At 46.2% G+C, this 19,090-nt stretch overlaps 1 protein-coding gene across 28 annotated transcripts in view; it reads left to right on the top strand.

The window, feature by feature from the left end:
* Positions 1–19,090, top strand: part of MSI2 (musashi RNA binding protein 2) — an 833,820-nt gene that overhangs the window by 605,432 nt on the left and 209,298 nt on the right. For all 28 annotated transcript variants that reach the window (XR_013226812.1, XR_013226808.1, XR_013226811.1 and 25 more), the window contains one exon: positions 3,307–3,421. Coding sequence is in view for 20 of the 28 variants with exons in the window: in XM_077312083.1 (XP_077168198.1) it covers positions 3,307–3,421 (115 nt within the window). In the remaining 8 variants the exon portion in view is untranslated. The remainder of the gene's footprint in view (positions 1–3,306; positions 3,422–19,090) is intronic.

The raw sequence follows: 19,090 nt of genomic DNA, 5'->3' as shown, positions 1-19,090 counted from the left end.
AAAGCAGAGTCGGCAAATTATAATCCACTCAGACAGGCGCAAGTTAGACGTCTAAAATGGGTCCTTCCTCCATTGCAATATTCATTAACTCCGCTGCGTACATCCACCGCAAATCCCAAACAGGCGTCTCGCGAGAGTTGAGAAGCCTGGTAATTATCAACCAAGCGATCTCCGTGAATTGTAAACAATTCCTGCCGCTTTCTCTGTCGGTAAGGATTTAAGCTTTTCCTTCTCTCTGTTCTGCCAAGTGTATTTCGCTAATTTCCCTCCCGTCTATGAAGTCTGTGAAGAGCATTTCCATGCAAATTGATTAGATCGAGGGAGGCTGATGCCTAGCTTTGAAGCAATAGAAAGCAGACAACGGACTCACAGTCTTTATGCTGATGATTCCACTCCTTTTGTCAGTCGCTCGAGCTGTAAAAGCTAGTCGAGAGGTTGAGACAGCCGGGGAGGGGGATGCAGGGTTTCCTACAGCTGGTCGTCTCAGGCTTAGAAATTTACTTTCGGTTTTGGCTGCCGTCTGGGCCTCGGACACAAACTGCGGAGATCCGGAGAAATTATTCTCCACGGATCTGTAGGACCCTCTGGATGCCGTTCCCGGCTCCCGGGGCGACCACGAGCAAAGTTTGCGCACCTCGCTCAAGTCTGACAGGAGCTGCTGCCCCTGCCCCTCAGTTTGGTCTGAGAGACCATAAGATATGGTCTCCTACAGTGCCATCATCCCGAAGCTCCTCCCCGTCTGCTCAAAATCTTGATTAAGCTGGATATTATGTTGCCTTTTCTCAATCAGCATCTTATCCATATGCACGGGCCAATTCCAAACATTATCCTATTCCATTGTGACTGAAATGGGGTAACACAGATGAAGAGTCAGGGAAAGGTGCCTTCTTGATCATTGTTCGCTGAACCACCTAGACACTGAACAGTTTTATATCCACACCAGAAGTATCCCTTAACTTTCTGCCATATGTATTAATGGCTGGCACTCTCTCTGAAGGAAAAGAGAACTTACAGTAATTAAAGCTCTCAACCAGCCAGAGAAAAATGTTCCTCAACTGGATTCCATTTTCCATCACAACATTCATAAATGTGAGATTTGGTGAACCAAGGAGATTTGAGTCAAAGTATGCGGATTCTCTAGAGCAGTGATCCCCAACCTTTTTATCACTGGGGACCACTCAACGCCTTTTACTGAGGCCCGGCGTGTGTGTGGGGGGGTAGTTTACTCCTCTACTCTCAACCACTGCCCTAACGCTCTCTGATCGCTATGGTAATGTTTAAACATCCCTTCAAAATAAGATACAGACACGCCACAACAATGAACATAAGGAACATTTTATTTTCATGGAAATTTTAACTCATGACAATGACAAATCAATGGGAACCCTGAGCTTGTTTCCCTGCAACGAGATAGTCCCATCTGGGAGTGATGGGAGACAATGACACCCGAAGTGTGTTGAAAAGGGCCGGGGGGGGGGGATGAAGTAAAGGGGCGGGGGGGAGAAGGCGTCCTTCGCGGCCCACTTCCAATTAGTTGAAGGACCACATGTGGTCTGTGGCCCACAGGTTGGGGATCGCTACTCTAGAGGACTGAACTTTTGTCACTTTTGGGTTTACACCATAGGAACTACAATGAAATAGGAATGAGGGGGGTGCTTGCCAAGTACGTTATGCCAAATCAGATCCACATGTTTCTTGGTTGTTGTCAGGTATAATGGACATATGCTTTGGCTTGTAAAGCAAGTGGATTGTTGACATTCTGGGTATTTCCAAGATCCATTCAAAACTCTGGTTTTCGCCCATAATCCTCATCATGACATGAGATCTTCCTACTTGAGGGACTGTCTCTCCCGATATATTTGGAAGTGGGACAGGCTTCCTAGATTGGGTAGATGGGATCTTACTTCCCCCATGGTTAGGAGAATGATCAGCAAGTGTGTTGATATCTGAGCATTATGTTCATCTTTGCATACAAAGGTGGGCTACAAAGAAGAAACAATTACGTATTCTGATATTTCCACTAGCTTCTGGGTGGCTTAACAGAAAAAGAAGAAACATGGCAAAGGGAAAGAAAGATTATTTATTTTTATTTAATTATATTTCTATACTGCCTTCCCGTGAGGCTAACATATCTCTATACCATCCTCCCGTGCGGCTTACCTAAAATGTGGAGGATATACATTGAATCATGGTACAATAATAACAGTAATAATAATAGTGAATTCCAAGTTCATAGCAGGTTTACAACAGTTCAAACACAACAATAATTTTTATCACTTCTAACATAAACCCATATGGAGGTGGGTTTGGAATACATTTGGAATACATAGATTTAGGTATACATTCTGCTACAGGTATACCTTGCTACAGGAAGGATGTAGCAGGGCAGGAAAGATGAAAGTAGCCTGGTTGGTATTTTCATTGTAGTGTTCAATGTGGTCAGCAGAGCAGTTGTGAACAAGAAAGTTTAAGCAGCAAAGAACTTGCAGCAGTCACTAAAATGGGCACTGTGTGATGTGGACAGTTATAGCACTGACTATTGGCACGTGTCTGTGAAATCTTTGGCTCTTACTGCAACCCTATGTGCCTGTGGCTCTCACCTTTCATATTTGGGAATTAATGCAGAAATTGTACCAAGGAAATGACATATTTTTGCAACAGATGTACTACCAGAAGAAGAGACAGTGCGATGTAGTGGTTAAGTGTGTGAGACTGGGAGGCCCACATTTGAATCCTCAACCGTCCCATGGATCTCACTTCGGCCAGTCACACTCTCTCAGCCTGTGAGGTTTGCTGTGAGGATAAAATGGAGGAAAAGAGAATTGTATGAGCTGAGAATGGTATGAGCTGCTTTGGGTTCCCATTGGGAGAAAGAAAGGGTTTAAATTGGTTAAATAACTGATCCCACATTATGCAGGGGGTTGGACTAGATGGCTTGTATGGCCCCTTCCAACTCTAGGATTCTAATAAGTCAGACTCCTACAAAGCAGTAGAACAGCAGCAGCAGGCTTCTTGCACCAAACTGGTTGCTTTATGGATCCCAGTGGATCTCTTTAGGTGCATGTTTTCTCTAGTTTATTCTCTTTTCCTTAGCTGGGTTCTCTTTTGCTTTCTCAAGTCCTTATAACTTATAAATACTCCTTGAAAATCACTTAACCCTGCTGGCCTATTTTTTAAAGTTCACATTTTCCAGAAAAGAAGTGCTAAAAATAATTCTCCCTTCACCCACTTAACCAGACCAGTTCAGCATTTGACATTTTACATGAATTCATTTGCATCTCATTTGTACATGTTTCTGCTTAATAGGTGGAATGTAAGAAAGCACAACCTAAAGAAGTGATGTTTCCGCCAGGGACGAGAGGAAGGGCTCGAGGATTACCATATACCATGGATGCTTTTATGCTAGGGATGGGAATGTTGGGTAAGTGTGCAAGAGATAAGCAATTGGCAAGAGTTGATTTTGTATTTTCTGTACATATTCTAGGACTCAGAGGTGCATCAGCTGTTTGGCTTATGTGAGGGGCAACTAGCCACAATCTCCTTCCTGCTGTTGCAACCTGAACATCTCTTGATTTGATTTTGTCTCTCTTGTGTGAAGCAGACTTGTGATTCATTATTTGTCATGCCATTTTGGTTCTTCACATTAAATTTTTTTCCGTAAAATTTGTATCATTAATTGTACATCAGTAAATTAGCATTGTAAGTATATGTCTGAATGATGCATATTGGACATACAAATAACATAAAATTGCATATAAAAAAGCTTACAGTGTACATTCACAATATAAGGAAAGCTTCAAAATAAATAGAAAAAATGAAGTGTCGAAATTGATGATAAGAAAAAAGCAACATTCATATGATAAAATTATAAATTATGATTTGTTCATCTCTAGATGTGACTTGAGCACAATAATCTTCTATATCATGGGTAGTCAACCTGTGATCCTCCAGATGTTCATGGACTACAATTCCCATGAGCCCCTGCCAGCAAATGCATGGTCAAATGCTGGCAGGGGCTCGTGGGAATTGGAGTCCATGAACATCTGGAGGACCACAGGTTGACTACCCCTGTGCTACAAGTTACACACACAATCTTCTGGAATACCAAAAATTGCATTTAAATGGGTGTTTCCAGTAGACAGATGTGCTCACTTTCACAAAAATAGAATTATGACTAAAAATTATCTCCCCCCCCCACCCAAAGAATTGAGTCACACATTCTTAATGGTAGCTTTTACAGGCTTCCAGTGCAAGATCTTTGTGGCTTTAAATCACACACAAGATTGAGAAAGCACTGGGAAATGCATAATAGCATATGTTGTATCAATAATTAGATGTTCCAAGGAGAAAGGATGGCATTTGAGTCTGGACTATTGGGTCCAGAAGGTGCTAATTAAATGGGATAAATGGTATTTAATGGTGAAATTCTATTTGTGTGGGAGGTCATTTTAGTTATATGGCTTGTCTTTATTTCTGCTTAGTTGCTTTTCCTATATAACCTGATATCATATACACACATAAACATATGCTGAGGTCTGCTAATTACTATCTACTGCTGGAGGGCATTTTTGATGTGGAACACATCTACTAGCATGTACCCTATAATAGAAATGATATGTGGCATCCATTGTCCCGCTGTAGGGAGCGTGCCAGTAGATGGGCCGACCCTGGGTCTTAGAGCTCTGCTGGCAATGATGCCCCGCTTCCCAGTCCGGCCTCACCCTCCACAGTGTAGGGCAGGCTTGGAAAGCGAGGAGACACACGGACATGGCCTGAAGTTCTCTGAGGCCCAGCCTGGGGCCTTGGAGCGCAGCTAGTGGCAGGGCCCACTTCCCAGCCTGGCCCTGCCCTCCCAATAGCAGGGCAGGCATGGGAAGTAAGGAGACATGCGGACATGGTCAGCAGCGCTCTGAGGCCTAGTTCTGGTCCTTGGAGATCTGCTGGCAGCAGCGCACCACTTCCCAGCCTGGTCCTGCCCTTGGTGAATCCCAGGCAGTGGTGTAGGCAGTGTGGCCCTGCCAATGCCATCCAGTGAGTCCCGGGCAGTAGCAGAGGTGGCATGGCATGGCCAAGCCATAGCACCACCACCTGGCGGGTATGGGGCAGCGGCAGCACAGGAGCCCCAAAGGTAAGGAGGGGGAAGCTGTGTGTATATGTCTGAAAGGAGGGAGAGACCAGCCACAGGGAAGGGGAAGTGACAGGTGAGAGGGGAGAGGGTAAGGGGGAGTAGGCTGTGTCTGGGGGGGCGTGTTTGTGTGTGTGTATTTATGAGAGAGAGGGAGGGTGGATGGACTGGAAAGGATGTCGGGGAAGTGAGTGGTAAGGGAAGAGAGGCAAGAGAGGAGCGTGGAGGGGAAAGAATCTCTTTCTTCATGTGTGCGTGTGTGTGTGTGTAGTGCCAGCCCTACCCCCCCCCCCCCTGATGTGTTCCACATAAGGTATGAGAATCCTTGTTGGAAGATTTTTCTCTCCTATTTCTTAGAATTACTCAATTGATTCTCCTTTCCTGAATTGATGGCCTTTGTTTCATATCAAGCTAACTCCAGAAAGGGGCTACATCCAAGGAGCTGTATCTTTTCTCCCATGGAATGGTGGATTTACTTTTTTTCATTGGTCCAGAGACACAAGGATGTTGTTTTTTCCACAGGGGTCCTTCAACCTAGATATGTCACTGCAGTGCTCACATATTTCAGACCCTCAGGCTTGCATTCAGCATACTGAGAGTTCTCAAATTAAGTAGTTGTAATTGCTGCCTCCATAATGGTCTGGTTGTATAAAGCTGAGTTGTCATGAGTCAGAGGAAAGGACACGCAGTAATGGGTTTAAACTACAAGTACAACGATATAGGCTAGATATCAGGGGGAAAAAATCACAGTTCGAGTAGTTCAGCAGTGGAATAGGCTGCCTAAGGAGGTGGTGAGCTCCCCCTCACTGGAAGTCTTCAAGCAAAGGTTGGATACACACTTTTCTTGGATGCTTTAGGAGTCTTAGGGCTGATCCTGCGTTGAGCAGGGGGTTGGACTAGATGGCCTGTATGGCCCCTTCCAACTCTATGATTTTATGAGTCTGTTCACTGATCCAACCAGGCTATTACGGCTTACTGTAATTGACATTTCAGGAACTCAGGCAGAGAAGGTCTTTCTCATCCTTGCTACCAGGAAATTCCAAGGGTTGAAACTTGGCCCCTTCTGCATACAAGGCAGTATTAATAGATCGGGTTGTAACTGATGGATTTCGGCAGATTTATTACACAGATTCAGGTGGGTAGCTGTGTTAGTCTGAAATAGTAGAACAAAGGACAATTCAGCTCCTGCCCTCCAGACTGTTTGTTTGTTTATTTTTCTATTCTGCCACTCCTGTTGACTGGTGGGTGGTGGCTAACAAATTCACAAATAAAATGCCAATTAAAAACCCATTGTAAAACCACTTACAGAAACCACACAATTAAAAAAACAATTGACAATGGTTAAACCCTCCAATTCCCCCAGCATACGCAGATGAATAGCACCTCGGGGAGAGGTTAAAAAGGGAGCCACATCAGTCTTATTCGCTCAATAATGGGGAAGCCCAGATCTTAACAGCCCTGGCACAGTCCATCTTGCAGGCCCTGCAGGAATTTGAGAGCTCTATCAGGGCCCTCAGCTCTTTGGGGAGCTCATTCCACCAGGTCACTGCCAGGACCATAATGGTTCACGTTGAGGCCAGGTGAACCTACCACAGGCTTGGGGCCTCCAGTAAATTGTTCCTGCAAAGCACCCTGCACAGAACATAAGCAAACAAGAGGTCCCTCAGGTAAGCAGGTCCCTGATTCTGGATAGCCATTCTCTCCATATTGAGAATGGATGAACTTAGGCAGATGGTGAGTGGGTGGGCAGGAAAAGATATGTCAGTGTTGTGTCTTGTGGCCCTTCCTTGCATATCCAGGAAATCGCTGATCGCCACTGTGGGATGGTAGGTGAATTTCCTCCAGGCCAGGCTGTATTCTGGAGATTGGGAAAGGGGGAATGACTTGGGCATGAAATTGGGGTCACTGTGGGTGAGCAAGTAGTTGTGAGTTCCTGCATTGTGCAGGGGGTTAGACTAGATGACCCTGGAGGTCCCTTCCAACTCTATGATTCTAGGGATGTTGCCCATATCAGCAACAAGAATTTCAGACAGATATCCAGACCATGCCATACTTGTCTTCCCATGATCTTCTTTTGCCTATCTAGGACAACATTCAATAAACATTCAATAGAAAGTCCTTTTAAAGCCCTCCAATTCCCCATTCATCCATTTTCATTGCTCTTCCCTCTCCAGTAGGTGAAATATCAAGTCCTCAGTGGCTGTATTCATCCAGAGTTCTGCTGCAGAAATGAAAAATATTGTTTTGTTAGGTAGTCCCAAATCCAGTTCATAGAATCATAGAATCATAGTTGGAAGGGGCCATACAGGCCATCTAGTCCAACCCCCTGCTCAACGCAGGATCAGCCCTAAGCATCCTAAAGCATCCAAGAAAAGTGTGTATCCAACCTTTGCTTGAAGACTGCCAGTGAGGGGGAGCTCACCACCTCCTTAGGCAGCGTATTCCACTGCTGAACTACTCTGACTGTGAAAATTTTTTTCCTGATATCTAGCCTATATTGTTGTACTTGTAGTTTAAACCCATTACTGCCCGTCCTTTCCTCTGCAGCCAACAGAAATAGCATCCTGCCCTCCAAGTGCCAACCTTTCAAATACTTAAAGAGGGCTATCATGTCCCCTCTCAACCTCCTTTTCTCCAGGCTGAACATTCCCAAGTCCCTCAACCTATCTTCATAGGGCTTAGTCCTTTGGCCCCAGATCATCCTCGTCGCTCTCCTCTGCACCCTTTCAATTTGATCTATGTCCTTCTTGAAGTGAGGCCTCCAGAACTGCACACAGTACTCCAGGTGTGGTCTGACCAGTGCCGTATACAATGGGACTATGACATCTTGTGATTTTGATGTGATGCCCCTGTTGATACAGCCCAAAATGGCATTCGCCTTTTTTACCACTGTATCACTCTGCCTGCTCATGTTTAGCTTACCCCAAGGTCTCGTTTACACACGGTGTACCTAGAAGCGTATCCTCCATCCAGTAGGCATGCTCTTCATTTTTCTCACCCAGATGCTGAACTTTACACTTATCTTTATTGAACTGCATCTTGTTCTCATTTGCCAATCTTTCCATTATGTTCAGATCTCGTTGAACTCTGTCCCTATCTTCCGGAGTATTTGTCAGTCCTCCCAATTTGGTGTCATCTGCAAACTTGATGAGTAGTCCCTCCACCCCTTCATCTAGATCATTAATAAATATGTTAAAAAATACCAGACCTAGCACCGAGCCCTGAGGTACCCCACTACTCACCTCCCTCCAGTCTGATGAAACACCATTGACAATAACTCTTTGAGTGCAGTTCTCTAACCAATTTCCTATCCACCTAATGATCTGAAAATCCAGATTGTACTCCTTCAATTTATCCATCAGAACATCATGGGGAACCTTATCAAAAGCTTTAGTAAAATCCAAGTAAATTACATCAATTGAATTTCCACGATCCAGCAAACCTGTTACTTGGTCAAAATAGGAAACCAAGTTGTCTGACAGGATCTGTTGGAAACAAATCCATGCTGACTTCCTTGGATCACCAAATTGTCCTCCAGATGTTTGCAGATTGCTCCCTTTAATATCTGCTCCATTATCTTCCCCACAACAGAGGTCAGACTCACTGGTCTGTAGTTTCCCGGGTCATCCTTCCTCCCTTTTTTGAAGATCGGAATAACGTTTGCTCTCTTCCAGTCCTCCGGGACATCTCCAGTTCTTAAAGAGGTCCTGAAGATGATGGACAAGGGTTGTGCAAGTTCTCTGGAAAGTTCTTTGAGCACTCTCGGGTGCATTTCATCCGGCCCAGGAAATTTGAACTCATCCAGTGCAGTTACTTCGTTTTGTATTTGTTTTATTTTCATTTGTTTTTTATTTGGGGGGGAAGGGATGTAATTTGACCATCTCCATCCAGAGCTTACTGACATCACCTGTAGGACCTTAGTTAGGTATTTTCTGCTCTGGGGACACCTTTCATATTTATCCGAGTCCCACCTAACTGTGAAGTCAGAAAACAGTTCTGTCTTCTCCAGGGCTCAGTTTCCTTGTTTCCTTTTAGTTCTTAAGGGACAGACACTGGTCCCCAGCCAAGTAGCCATTGCCAGCTGTCCTACAGCAGCATGTGAAATGAGGACACCTAGGTTGTATGTTCATCAGAAAAACTGCCCATTTTCTATCAGACATGGAATTACTAGGAAGTTTAAATAGCCTAGGAACAAACCACACTGGAACATTTCAAGGGCCACTCTGCACAAACCCAACTAGCAGTGCTGACTATGGGCCTCCACTGATGGTATGAGAGGAGGGAACTGATGAGCTGATCATTGCTACTGCTGAAATTGAAAGACTTCTGCAAAGATGCTGGAGTTCAGTTCAGCCTATTCTTGGCTGTCAGAGGCCCTCCAGGCCCCCCCCCCAAGACCTTTCCCACTAAATTAAATGGCCAGTCCACTTGTGAGACTAGAGTAACTCCATTGTTGTTCTGTCATGTATGCCAATGGTAAACAGAAGGAAAGGAGATTTAGACCCAGGGCCCACCACCATTAATCAGAACTGCAAATATAAACCTGGGGCAAGAGATGACTCAACTTTTGCTTAGTTTAACTCATGGAATAAAATTATATTAGACATTAAAATTTAGGTGATTATGGAAACCACAGGCTTGCAACTCCCACAGTTGAAAGGAAATGACATGTATACATTTTGGCAAATCATTCCTTGACACACAGGTGCCTGTTAAAGCACATGGAATGCAGAGCCATTAAGAGATCCAAATTGGTTCTGTTCCACTGGCTTTTGCAAGGTTTTGCTAATGTGATCTTACTAGATTTTAAATCATCCTGACTTGCTCTAAATGAGTGATTGATTCATGATGAAAGCCAGATGCTTAATTATCTGCTCCAACTCTCCTACCCCCTGCACCCCTAACCAAACTCTTGATAACTGTTGTGGTGGCATCATTGTGAAACTGCAGAGTTACAGCAGAGAAGTCCAAGCCTGTCTGGTCCATTACATACATGTCTCCCTAGTTGCCTGTAACAAGTCCGCATCAAGGTCGAGGCTGTCAGCAGATTCTCAGCATGAAATCAAAATTTTCCATTCCTAACCTGTCAGGTGCACAGCAGTAAAATTCCCTCCCATGAACAGGAGTGTAATTAACTCATCAAGCAAAATAACATGGGGAGACTGATATGGAGTGATACTTAAACCAAGATCCCAAAGACTTTTTGTGGACTTTTAATAGGAAAATAAAAGGACCAAGCCCTATGAAGATAGGTTGAGGGACTTGGGAATGTTCAGCCTGGAGGAAAGGAGGTTGAGAGGCGGGGACATGATAGCCCTCTAAGTATTTGAAAGGTTGTAATTTGGAGGAGGGCAGGATGCTGTTTCCATTGGCTGCAGAGGAGAGGACAGTAATGGGTTAAAACTACAAGTACAACGATATAGGCTAGGTATCAGGAAAGAAAATTTCAGGCAGAGTAGTTCAGCAGTGGAATAGGCTGCCTAAGGAGGTGGTGAGCTCCCCCTCACTGGCAATCTTCAACCAAAGGTTGGATGCACACTTTTCTTGGATGCTTTAGGATGCTTTGGGCTGATCCTGCATTGAGCAGGGGGTTGGACTAGATGGCCTGTATGGCCCCTTCCAATTCTATGATTCTACTAGAACTAAAGCCCATTTTATTTCGAAATAAAATGGGCGCTAGCGATCAGTGGCCAGGGAAGGCTTCAGAGGGCGTGGGCAGGGGTGCGGGACGTGGGGCATGGACCGAGGGACGGCGAGAGCCGAGGTGCGTGGCAGACGCGCCGAGGCTGTCTCGGGGACGCGGAAACGGGTGCTGGGTAGGTGGGAAACCTTGCGGGAAGGGTGTTCTCGGGGCGGGAGAAGGGCGTGCGGTCCCCCGGCGATGTTACCTGAGGCTCGGGGCTGGAATGGAGGCGGAGGGTGGGCGGTTTGGGTGGCGGGTGGTGGCTGACCTGTTCCTGGGTGCGGCGGCGGCAGGGTCCTGAAGGCCGGCGGGAAGTGTGTAGGGTGTGCGGCTGGAAAGGAGCAGGCCTGCCGCGTCTTTGACGCGGCGTCCCTGCTCCTTTCCCGGCAAGTAGGGAGGTTGTGCGGCTGGAAAGGAGCAGGGCCACCGCGTCCCTGCTCCTTTCCCTGCATAGACACGTAGGCCAAGGAGGCAATGGGGAGATGCGCTTTGCGCGCCTCCCCATTGCTTCCTTGGTCCAGGATTGACACTCGGAGGGGCGAATCAGGAGCCGCTTCACGGCTCCTGATTCGCCCCTCCGAGTTTTTATCTTGGACAGAGTCCGCCCTAACTCCTCCCAACTTGCCCTTACTCTTTTATTTAATAACCGCAGAGCGGTTTACAGATGATTTTATGAAATAGTCCACTGAAAGCTTTGTTGCTTTCCTCCAGATTTTAGAGAACATGTTCTTCAGATGTTTATGAGGGATCATATTATTGCAAAATGTTTGACTACTATCTGTCTACTGCACCTGCCCTTCCTCCAGGCAGCTCAAGAAAACATACAGGGATTGTTTCTTCTGCGTTTTGTTCACCAAACAGCACATTGAGAGGTAAGGTAGAAGACTGAGTGATGCAAGGTCACCTTCCAAACTTTATGGCAGGAACAGAGATTAGAACTTGACCCTAGTTGAACTCTCTAATCACTATAATACATAGGCTTCCAGTCGCTTGGTTATGCAGATTGGTAAGAAATGGTTATAAACTAGCTTGATTCAATAGCAGAAACAGTTCCCAGCATTGTCCTTCAAGAAGTGGTAAAGAAAATCTGACTAAAATTTAGTTCACTTTCTTAGAAACTATTCCAAAGCCAGTTCTATGATTAAAAAAAATAATACTAATTGGAGTTTACTTCTATAAAAGGGGGGAACTTGAACACTGTTAATCAACCCTGCCCATCCACTTCCTCATTATATGGGCTGGAGAAGACTAAGAAATGCCTGTGTAGTCTACCAAATGGTTTCCCTTAGGGTCCAACCAGAAGCACCCTTTGGATTGACACCTAAAGTATTTTGATTCTGTTTATAAGGTTATCTTAATTCCTGGATTCTGTTCCGATGTTATAACTCCACTTTGACACACAATGTATTTGACATATTGGCCCGAAGGAAAAGGCAGCTGTGGCAACCATTTTGCAGTGGTGAGTATGCATGACTTTAAACAGAGCAGCAAGATGGCCACTTAGAATCATAGAGTTGGAAGGTACTACCAGAGTCATCTAGTCCAACCCCCTGCACAATGCAGGAACTCACAACCAACTACTTACCTACTCACAGTGACCCCAATTTCATGTCCAAGTGATCCCTCCCACCAAAAATCTCCAGAATCCAGCCTGGCCTGCAGGGAATTCACCTACCATCCCACAGTGGTGATCAGCAATTCCCTGGGTATGCAAGGAAGGGCCACAAGAGACAAACACTGACACATTTCTTCCTGCCCACCCACTCACAATCTGCCTAAGTTCATAAAATCAGTATTTCTGTTGTTGTTGTTTTAGTAGTTGCGAAGTTGTGTCCAACCCATCTTGAGCCCATAAACAATGATCCTCCAGGCCTTCCTGTCCTCTACCATTCCCCGGAGTCCATTTAAGATATCTATCTAGTCTCTGCTTAAAAACTTTCAAAGAAACTCCTGAGGAAGCTTGTTCCACTGAGGAACTGCTGTGTCAGGAACTTTTTCTAGATGTTTAGCTGAAAATTCTTTTGAATTCATTTCCACCCACTGGTTCTGGTCTGACCCTCTGGGGCAACAGAAAACAACTCTGCGCATCTTCTGTATGACAGGCCTTCAAGCCCTTGATGGTTATCATATCACCTCTAAGTCATCTTCTCTCCAGGCTAAACAGGCCAAGCTTCCTCAACCTTTCCTCATACGACAGTCTCCAAACCATCTTTGTAGGCTACCATCTTTGTAGCCCACCTCTGGGCATGCTCCAGCTTCTCTACATCTTTCTTCAGCTGTGGTACCCAAAACTAAACACAGTACTCCAAATGAGAGCCAGATTGGTGTAGTGGTTAGGAGTGCAGACTTCTAATCTGGTGAGCCGGGTTTGAATCTGCGCTCCCCCACATGCAGCCAGCTGGGTGACCTTGGCCTCGCCACAGCACTGAGAAAACTGCTCTGACCGAGCAGGAATATCAGGGCTCTCTCAGCCTCACCTACCCCACAGGGTGTCTGTTGTGGGGAGAGGAAAGGGAAGGCGACTGTAAGCCTCTTGGAGCCTCCTTCGGGTAGAGAAAAACGGCGTATAAGAACCAACTCTTCTTCTTCTTCTTCTTCTTGTTCTTCTTCTACTACTACTACTACTACTACTACTACTACTACCACCACCACCACCACCACCACCACCACCACCACCAGAGAGGAATAAAGCGGTAATATTACTTCAGATGATATGAACAGTATCATGCAGAACCTCATCAAAAGCCGTACTTGAAATCGAGGTAAACTATGTCTACAACATTCCTCTGATCTAGCAATATAGTAACTTTTTCAAAAAAAAATATAAGGTTAGTCAGACATGACTTGTTCTTGAGAAAGCCATGCTGACTCTTAGTAATTATAGTCATCTGCTCTAGCTGTTCAAGGACCAACTGTTTGATCATTTGTTCTAAAATTTTGCTTGCTATAGACGTCAAGCTGACAGGTCCATAGTTACCTGGATCCTCCTTTTTCCCCTTCTTGAAGATGAGGACAGCATTTGCCCACCTCCAATCTTCTGTCACTTCATCTGTTCTCCAAGAATTGTCAAAAATAATGAACAGAGGCTCAGAAATTATATCTGCAAGTTCTGTTAATACCCATCTGGCACAAAAGGATTTTGTTTCGTTTAACAAAACTAGGTATTCATGGATTACCGCTACAGTGATCCTAGGCCACAACTCCCTTCCCTTATCATGTGAAATGATTTTGCCACAATGAGCATGATTCCCCTCACAACAGAAGACTAAGGAGAAGTAGGAATTGGGCAGTTCAGTCCTTTCTTCATCACCTGCTACAATGTCACTTTCTGGTCCCTGCAATGGTCCTACCATGTCCCTATTATTTTTCTTAGTTTGAATATAACTAAAGAACCCTTTTTTGTTGATTTTAGCATTTCTTCCTAGCCTTCTGAATGGAATTGTCTGCGATTGTGCCATCAGTATTTCACTTTTGAGAAACTCCGAACCTTATTGGAGTTCCATCTTCTTAAGTATTTCTGACCACAGGATTCTACCCAACATAACTTTAAGTTTGTTAAAATTTTATCTCCCGAAGTCCAGCCTGTAGGTTTGACTTTGTACAGCTCTTCTGTTCTCAAGATCATGAAGTCCAAAATCACATGATAACTACTACCAAGTGTGCCCACAACGTTTATCTCATCAACCAGTTCTTCCCTACTGGTAAGAATCAAGTCTAAAACAAGAGAACCCCTGGTTGCCCCTTCCACTTTCTGGGAAATGAAGTTGTCAGCAAGACAAGTCAATAATTTTTTGGACTTCATTTTTAGCAGAGCTGGTTTTTCAAAAGATATCTGGGCAATTGAAATCTCCCATGACCACTACCTCTTGTCTCTCTGAGAACATTGTAATCTGCTCTAGGTGCATCTCATCCAAGTCCTCAGCTTGCCCTGGTAATCTATAGCAGACCCCCATCATAATACCAGTATTATATCCTACTCCTTTTGTGCCATTCCCTTTAAACGAATGTTCCAGTCTACAGCTATCATTGAACTCAGCTTTGAATGTACATCTTGCTCCCCCAATGGACTTAGTTTAAAGCCTTCCTCACCAGGTCCACAAGACTACTCACAAAGACATTTTTCCCCACCCTCGTGAGGTGCAAAACATCTCCCTGTCAAAGGCAGACAGACTAACAACTAGGCTTCTGGATTAATAGAAAGCTTTATTGGTAGCATTTCTGAACACTCCGACGTCTGTAGTAGATTCTAATCGATACATGGCAAGCAAGCAGTTATCAATGGTTCACTCCCGCCCAAATGCCCCCTCTTTCCCAGGGATGAATTACCCCCTGCTCCCAGGTGCCTTCCTGGGCTTCCTGCCAGACCCTCACCAGCCCATCTGGCCTTAGGTGGCAGGCGCCCTCCCTTTCAGATAACAAAGCACAGAGCAACATTTGCAAGAAGGAGACACAGCATGAAAGGATACACAAATAGTTCAGGGTTATAAAAGGTTCTTCAATAAGGCACACATCAAACTGACATGGAGTCACTCAGGTCAATCACAATTCATGGCAGAGATCAGAGGGACTGATCCTGACATTCCACCCTTCCATAAACATTCTCCCCATCACCCTCCATCAATGGGCCTCTGACATTCGGGAAATTTACGATGAAACTCCCGCACTAACTTAGGGGCCCGTACATTCCCAACATCCACTCCACCCATGGGGAACTCTTTCCAGTCCACAAGGTATTGAAGCTTTCCTCGATGCCAGCGAGAGTCCAAGATCAGGTTTACTTCATAATGTGTGTCTTTATCCACAAACACGGGGATGGATGCTGCAGGGACAGGATGCCAAGCATCATGAGGCGGGGCTCTTTTCAGCAAGCTGGAATGAAAAATAGGGTGGACATGCCTGTAAGTCTAATTCAACAGTCACAGAGTTTATAATGCGTTTGACTGGAAACGGACCCACAAACTTGGGTCCAAGTTTGCGGGAGGGCTGCTGGCTGCGCAGGTTTTTTGTGGACAGGTAAGCCAGGTCCCCCACTGCCCATGATGGGGCTGAACTTATCTTCTTGTCAGCCTGTTCCTTATAGTCACTTTTTGCCTTTTCTAAGCAATTCACAATCTGGGGCCAAGCCAAGGCGATCCCTGCCGCCCATCTCTGTACATCCGTGGAACCTTTGGCGGCTGGTTCCCAAGTGGGCATGGCCGTCAAATCTGTGCCATAGACCACCTTAAAAGGGGAGACCCCTGTCGACGAGTGCACCCCATTGTTATATGCAAACTCAGCCAAAGGGAGCAAGGCCACCCAATCCGTTTGCTGATGATTTATAAAGCAGCATAGGTACTGTTCCAGAATTTGGTTCACTCTTTCAGTCTGACCATTAGTCTCTGGGTGGTACCCTGAGGCAAGGGCCTGTTCCACCCCCAGCAGTCCCAAAAGCTCCCGCCAGAACTTGGCAACAAACTGAGTTCTGCAATCTGTCAAAATTCGCCCCAGAATTCTGTGCAGTTTATATACGTTTTCCACAAATAAAGAGGCCAGTTTAGAGGCTGAGAGTAACCCTGCACACGGAATGAAATGTGCTTGTTTAGATAACACATCCACCACCATCCAGATGACTGTTTTCCCATGATGGGCGGGAGGTCAGTTATAAAGTTCATGGTGATCTCTTTCCAAGGTTCAGAGGAGGTGGGCAGTGGCTACAGCAGCCCCTTCTTCTTCTCCCTTACTGACTTGGAGGTGAGACACACAGGGCACCCTCGCCGTGTTTTTTTCTGGCCCGGAGAATTTTTTGGAAATTTAGGCAAGAGGGTGTAGACGCCCATCCTCGCCCTCCTGTAAGATCACCACTCCCATGGTCACATCCGAATAATCTACTTGCACTGTGAAAGCCTTGTGGGGTCGGCATGGGCCAGCGCTCAAAAAGCGCTTTCATGGTCTCAAAGACAGTCTGACAGCCATCTGACCAAGACAAGGGGTCACTGGTTTTGAAACCCCCTCCCTTGATTTTCAACATGTCTGTCAGGGGCAGCGCCACCTTGTTGAAGTTGGGGATGAAAGAACGATAGAACTTGGCGAACCCTAGGAAATTTTGCAATTGTTTGCGCGTTCGGGGCAGCTCCCAAGCCAGCAAGTCCTGAACCTTGCTAGGGTCCATTTCAATGCCTGCAGGGGACACTCGGTAGCCCAGAAAATCCATATAGTCTTTGTGAAACTCACACTTGGACAGCTTTGCATACAAATGGTTTTCTCGTAAGCAGTGCAAAACCTCCCGCACTAGTTGCACGGGCTCAACAAGGTTTTCTGATTATAATTGAATGTTATCCAGATAGACCAGGGCTCCTTTGTGCCACGGATCATGCATAAATTCATTTATCACATTCATGAACGCACCAGGAGCGCCGGCCAAACCGAACGGCATGATAGTATATTCAAATAGCCCTAAGGGTGTATTGAAAGCTGTCAAATATCCCCAAGGATGTATTGAAAGCTGTCAAATACTCATGTCCCTTCTTTGTTCTCACTCTGTAATAGGCCTCCCTTAAATCCAACTTGGTAAAGATCCTAGCCTTTCCCAAATGGCCAAGCAAGTCCTTTATCAAGGGCAGGGGGTTGGCATTGGACATAGACACTGCATTCAACCACCGATAGTCCGTGCACAGACGTAATGTGCCATCTTTTTTCTTTATAAACAGCACTGGCGCAGTGATGAGGGATGTTGCAGGATAAATGAAACTCCTAGCCAGGTTTTTGTCCAAAAATTCTCGCAACTCGACCATCTCCCAGGGACTCATGGAATACAATTTTGCCTTGGGGAGTGGTACCCCAGGCTTTAGTTCAATGGCACAATCTGTTTTCCGGTGGGGCGGCAGCTGATCGAATTCCACAGCAAACACATCGTGCAACTCCCAATAGTCCCTGGGCAACTAGGGTGGCCCGATGCGACACACCGCTGCGTGTTCGCGCCGCCCTTCCAAGGCACTGCTCTGTGCCTCCTGTCAACAGTGCTCCCGGCACCCTGGGTCATTAAACCTAAGCACTTGGGATCTCCAGCGCACACTAGGGTCATGCTTGCAGAACCAGTCCAGACCCAAGACAAGGAAAGCTGCAGTGGGGGCCACCACTGGCTGGATCTGTTCCCAATGTTCTGTGACTTCCAAGTCCAGCGGGAGAGTGTGGGACACTGCCTCCCCTTCTTTCATGCATTTCCCATCCATTTGGGCAAAATGAAGAGGCTTCCGGAGTGGCTCCACCCCCACCCCAAGGTTTGAACCAGTGGTGGGTTAATCAGGGTCTGGGTACACCCAGAGTCTAGAATGCTCTGCACCCCCACTCTTCCCCCTGTCCCGAGAACAATCAAAGTCATTGGGAGGAGTAGTAGAGGGATGGGACTCACCGAGTACTTGCCCCTGCCTTGGACCTGCTGACGGGGCCACCTCACAGCTGGTCGTCCTTGTTTCCCAACGGCTCTGCTGAAGCCCTCCCGTCTTCAGTCCCACTCTCGCTAGGGGAGGGGGACGAATAGCTAATTGGCTCCAGCAAGGGGGTCAGCAGCACCTTCGCTGTCTTCTTCCCAGTAGACGGTCCTTTGACCGGGCCAGCAGCGGACTTGCCAGGCATGGTCTTCCCCGGGGTTTTCTCCTGGGTGGTCGTCATGGTCTTCTTGGAGGGACAGTTGGCAAGGAAGTGCCCTTGCCCCCTGCATCCCAGGCAAAGCCCCTTTTCATGGCACCGCACTCTTTCTGCTGCATCCGGGCCGGACGATTGGCAGTGGGGGACTCCATTTTGGGGTTGCCGACTTCATACCTCCCTTGGGCTTTTCATCGTGCAGTTGGGCCGCCAGGCGCATCTTCTTTTCCATTTCACCGGCCAGTCTGACCCAGCCCATCATGGTCTCTGGGTTATAGAATCACAGAGTCATAGAATCATAGAGTTGGAAGGGGCCATACAGGCCATCTAGTCCAACCCCCTGCTCAACGCAGGATCAGCTCAAAGCATCCTACAGCATCCATGAAAAGTGTGTATCCAACCTTTGCTTGAAGACTTCCAGTGAGGGGGAGCTCACCACCTCCTTATGCAGCCTATTCCACTGCTGAACTACTCTGACTGTGAAACATTTTTTTCCTGATATCTAGCCTATATCATTGTACTTGAAGTTTAAACCCATTACTGCACGTCCTTTCCTCTGCAGCCAAAGGAAACAGCATCCTGCCCTCCTCCAAGTGACAACCTTTCAAATACTTAAAGAGGGCTATCATGTCCCCTCTCAACCTCCTTTTCTCCAGGCTGAA

Source organism: Paroedura picta, chromosome 15, assembly GCF_049243985.1.
Source record: "Paroedura picta isolate Pp20150507F chromosome 15, Ppicta_v3.0, whole genome shotgun sequence".
Taxonomy (NCBI): Eukaryota; Metazoa; Chordata; class Lepidosauria; order Squamata; family Gekkonidae; genus Paroedura; species Paroedura picta.
The sequence above is the reverse complement of the archived record's forward strand: the minus strand, read 5'-3'. Positions and strand labels throughout refer to the sequence as shown.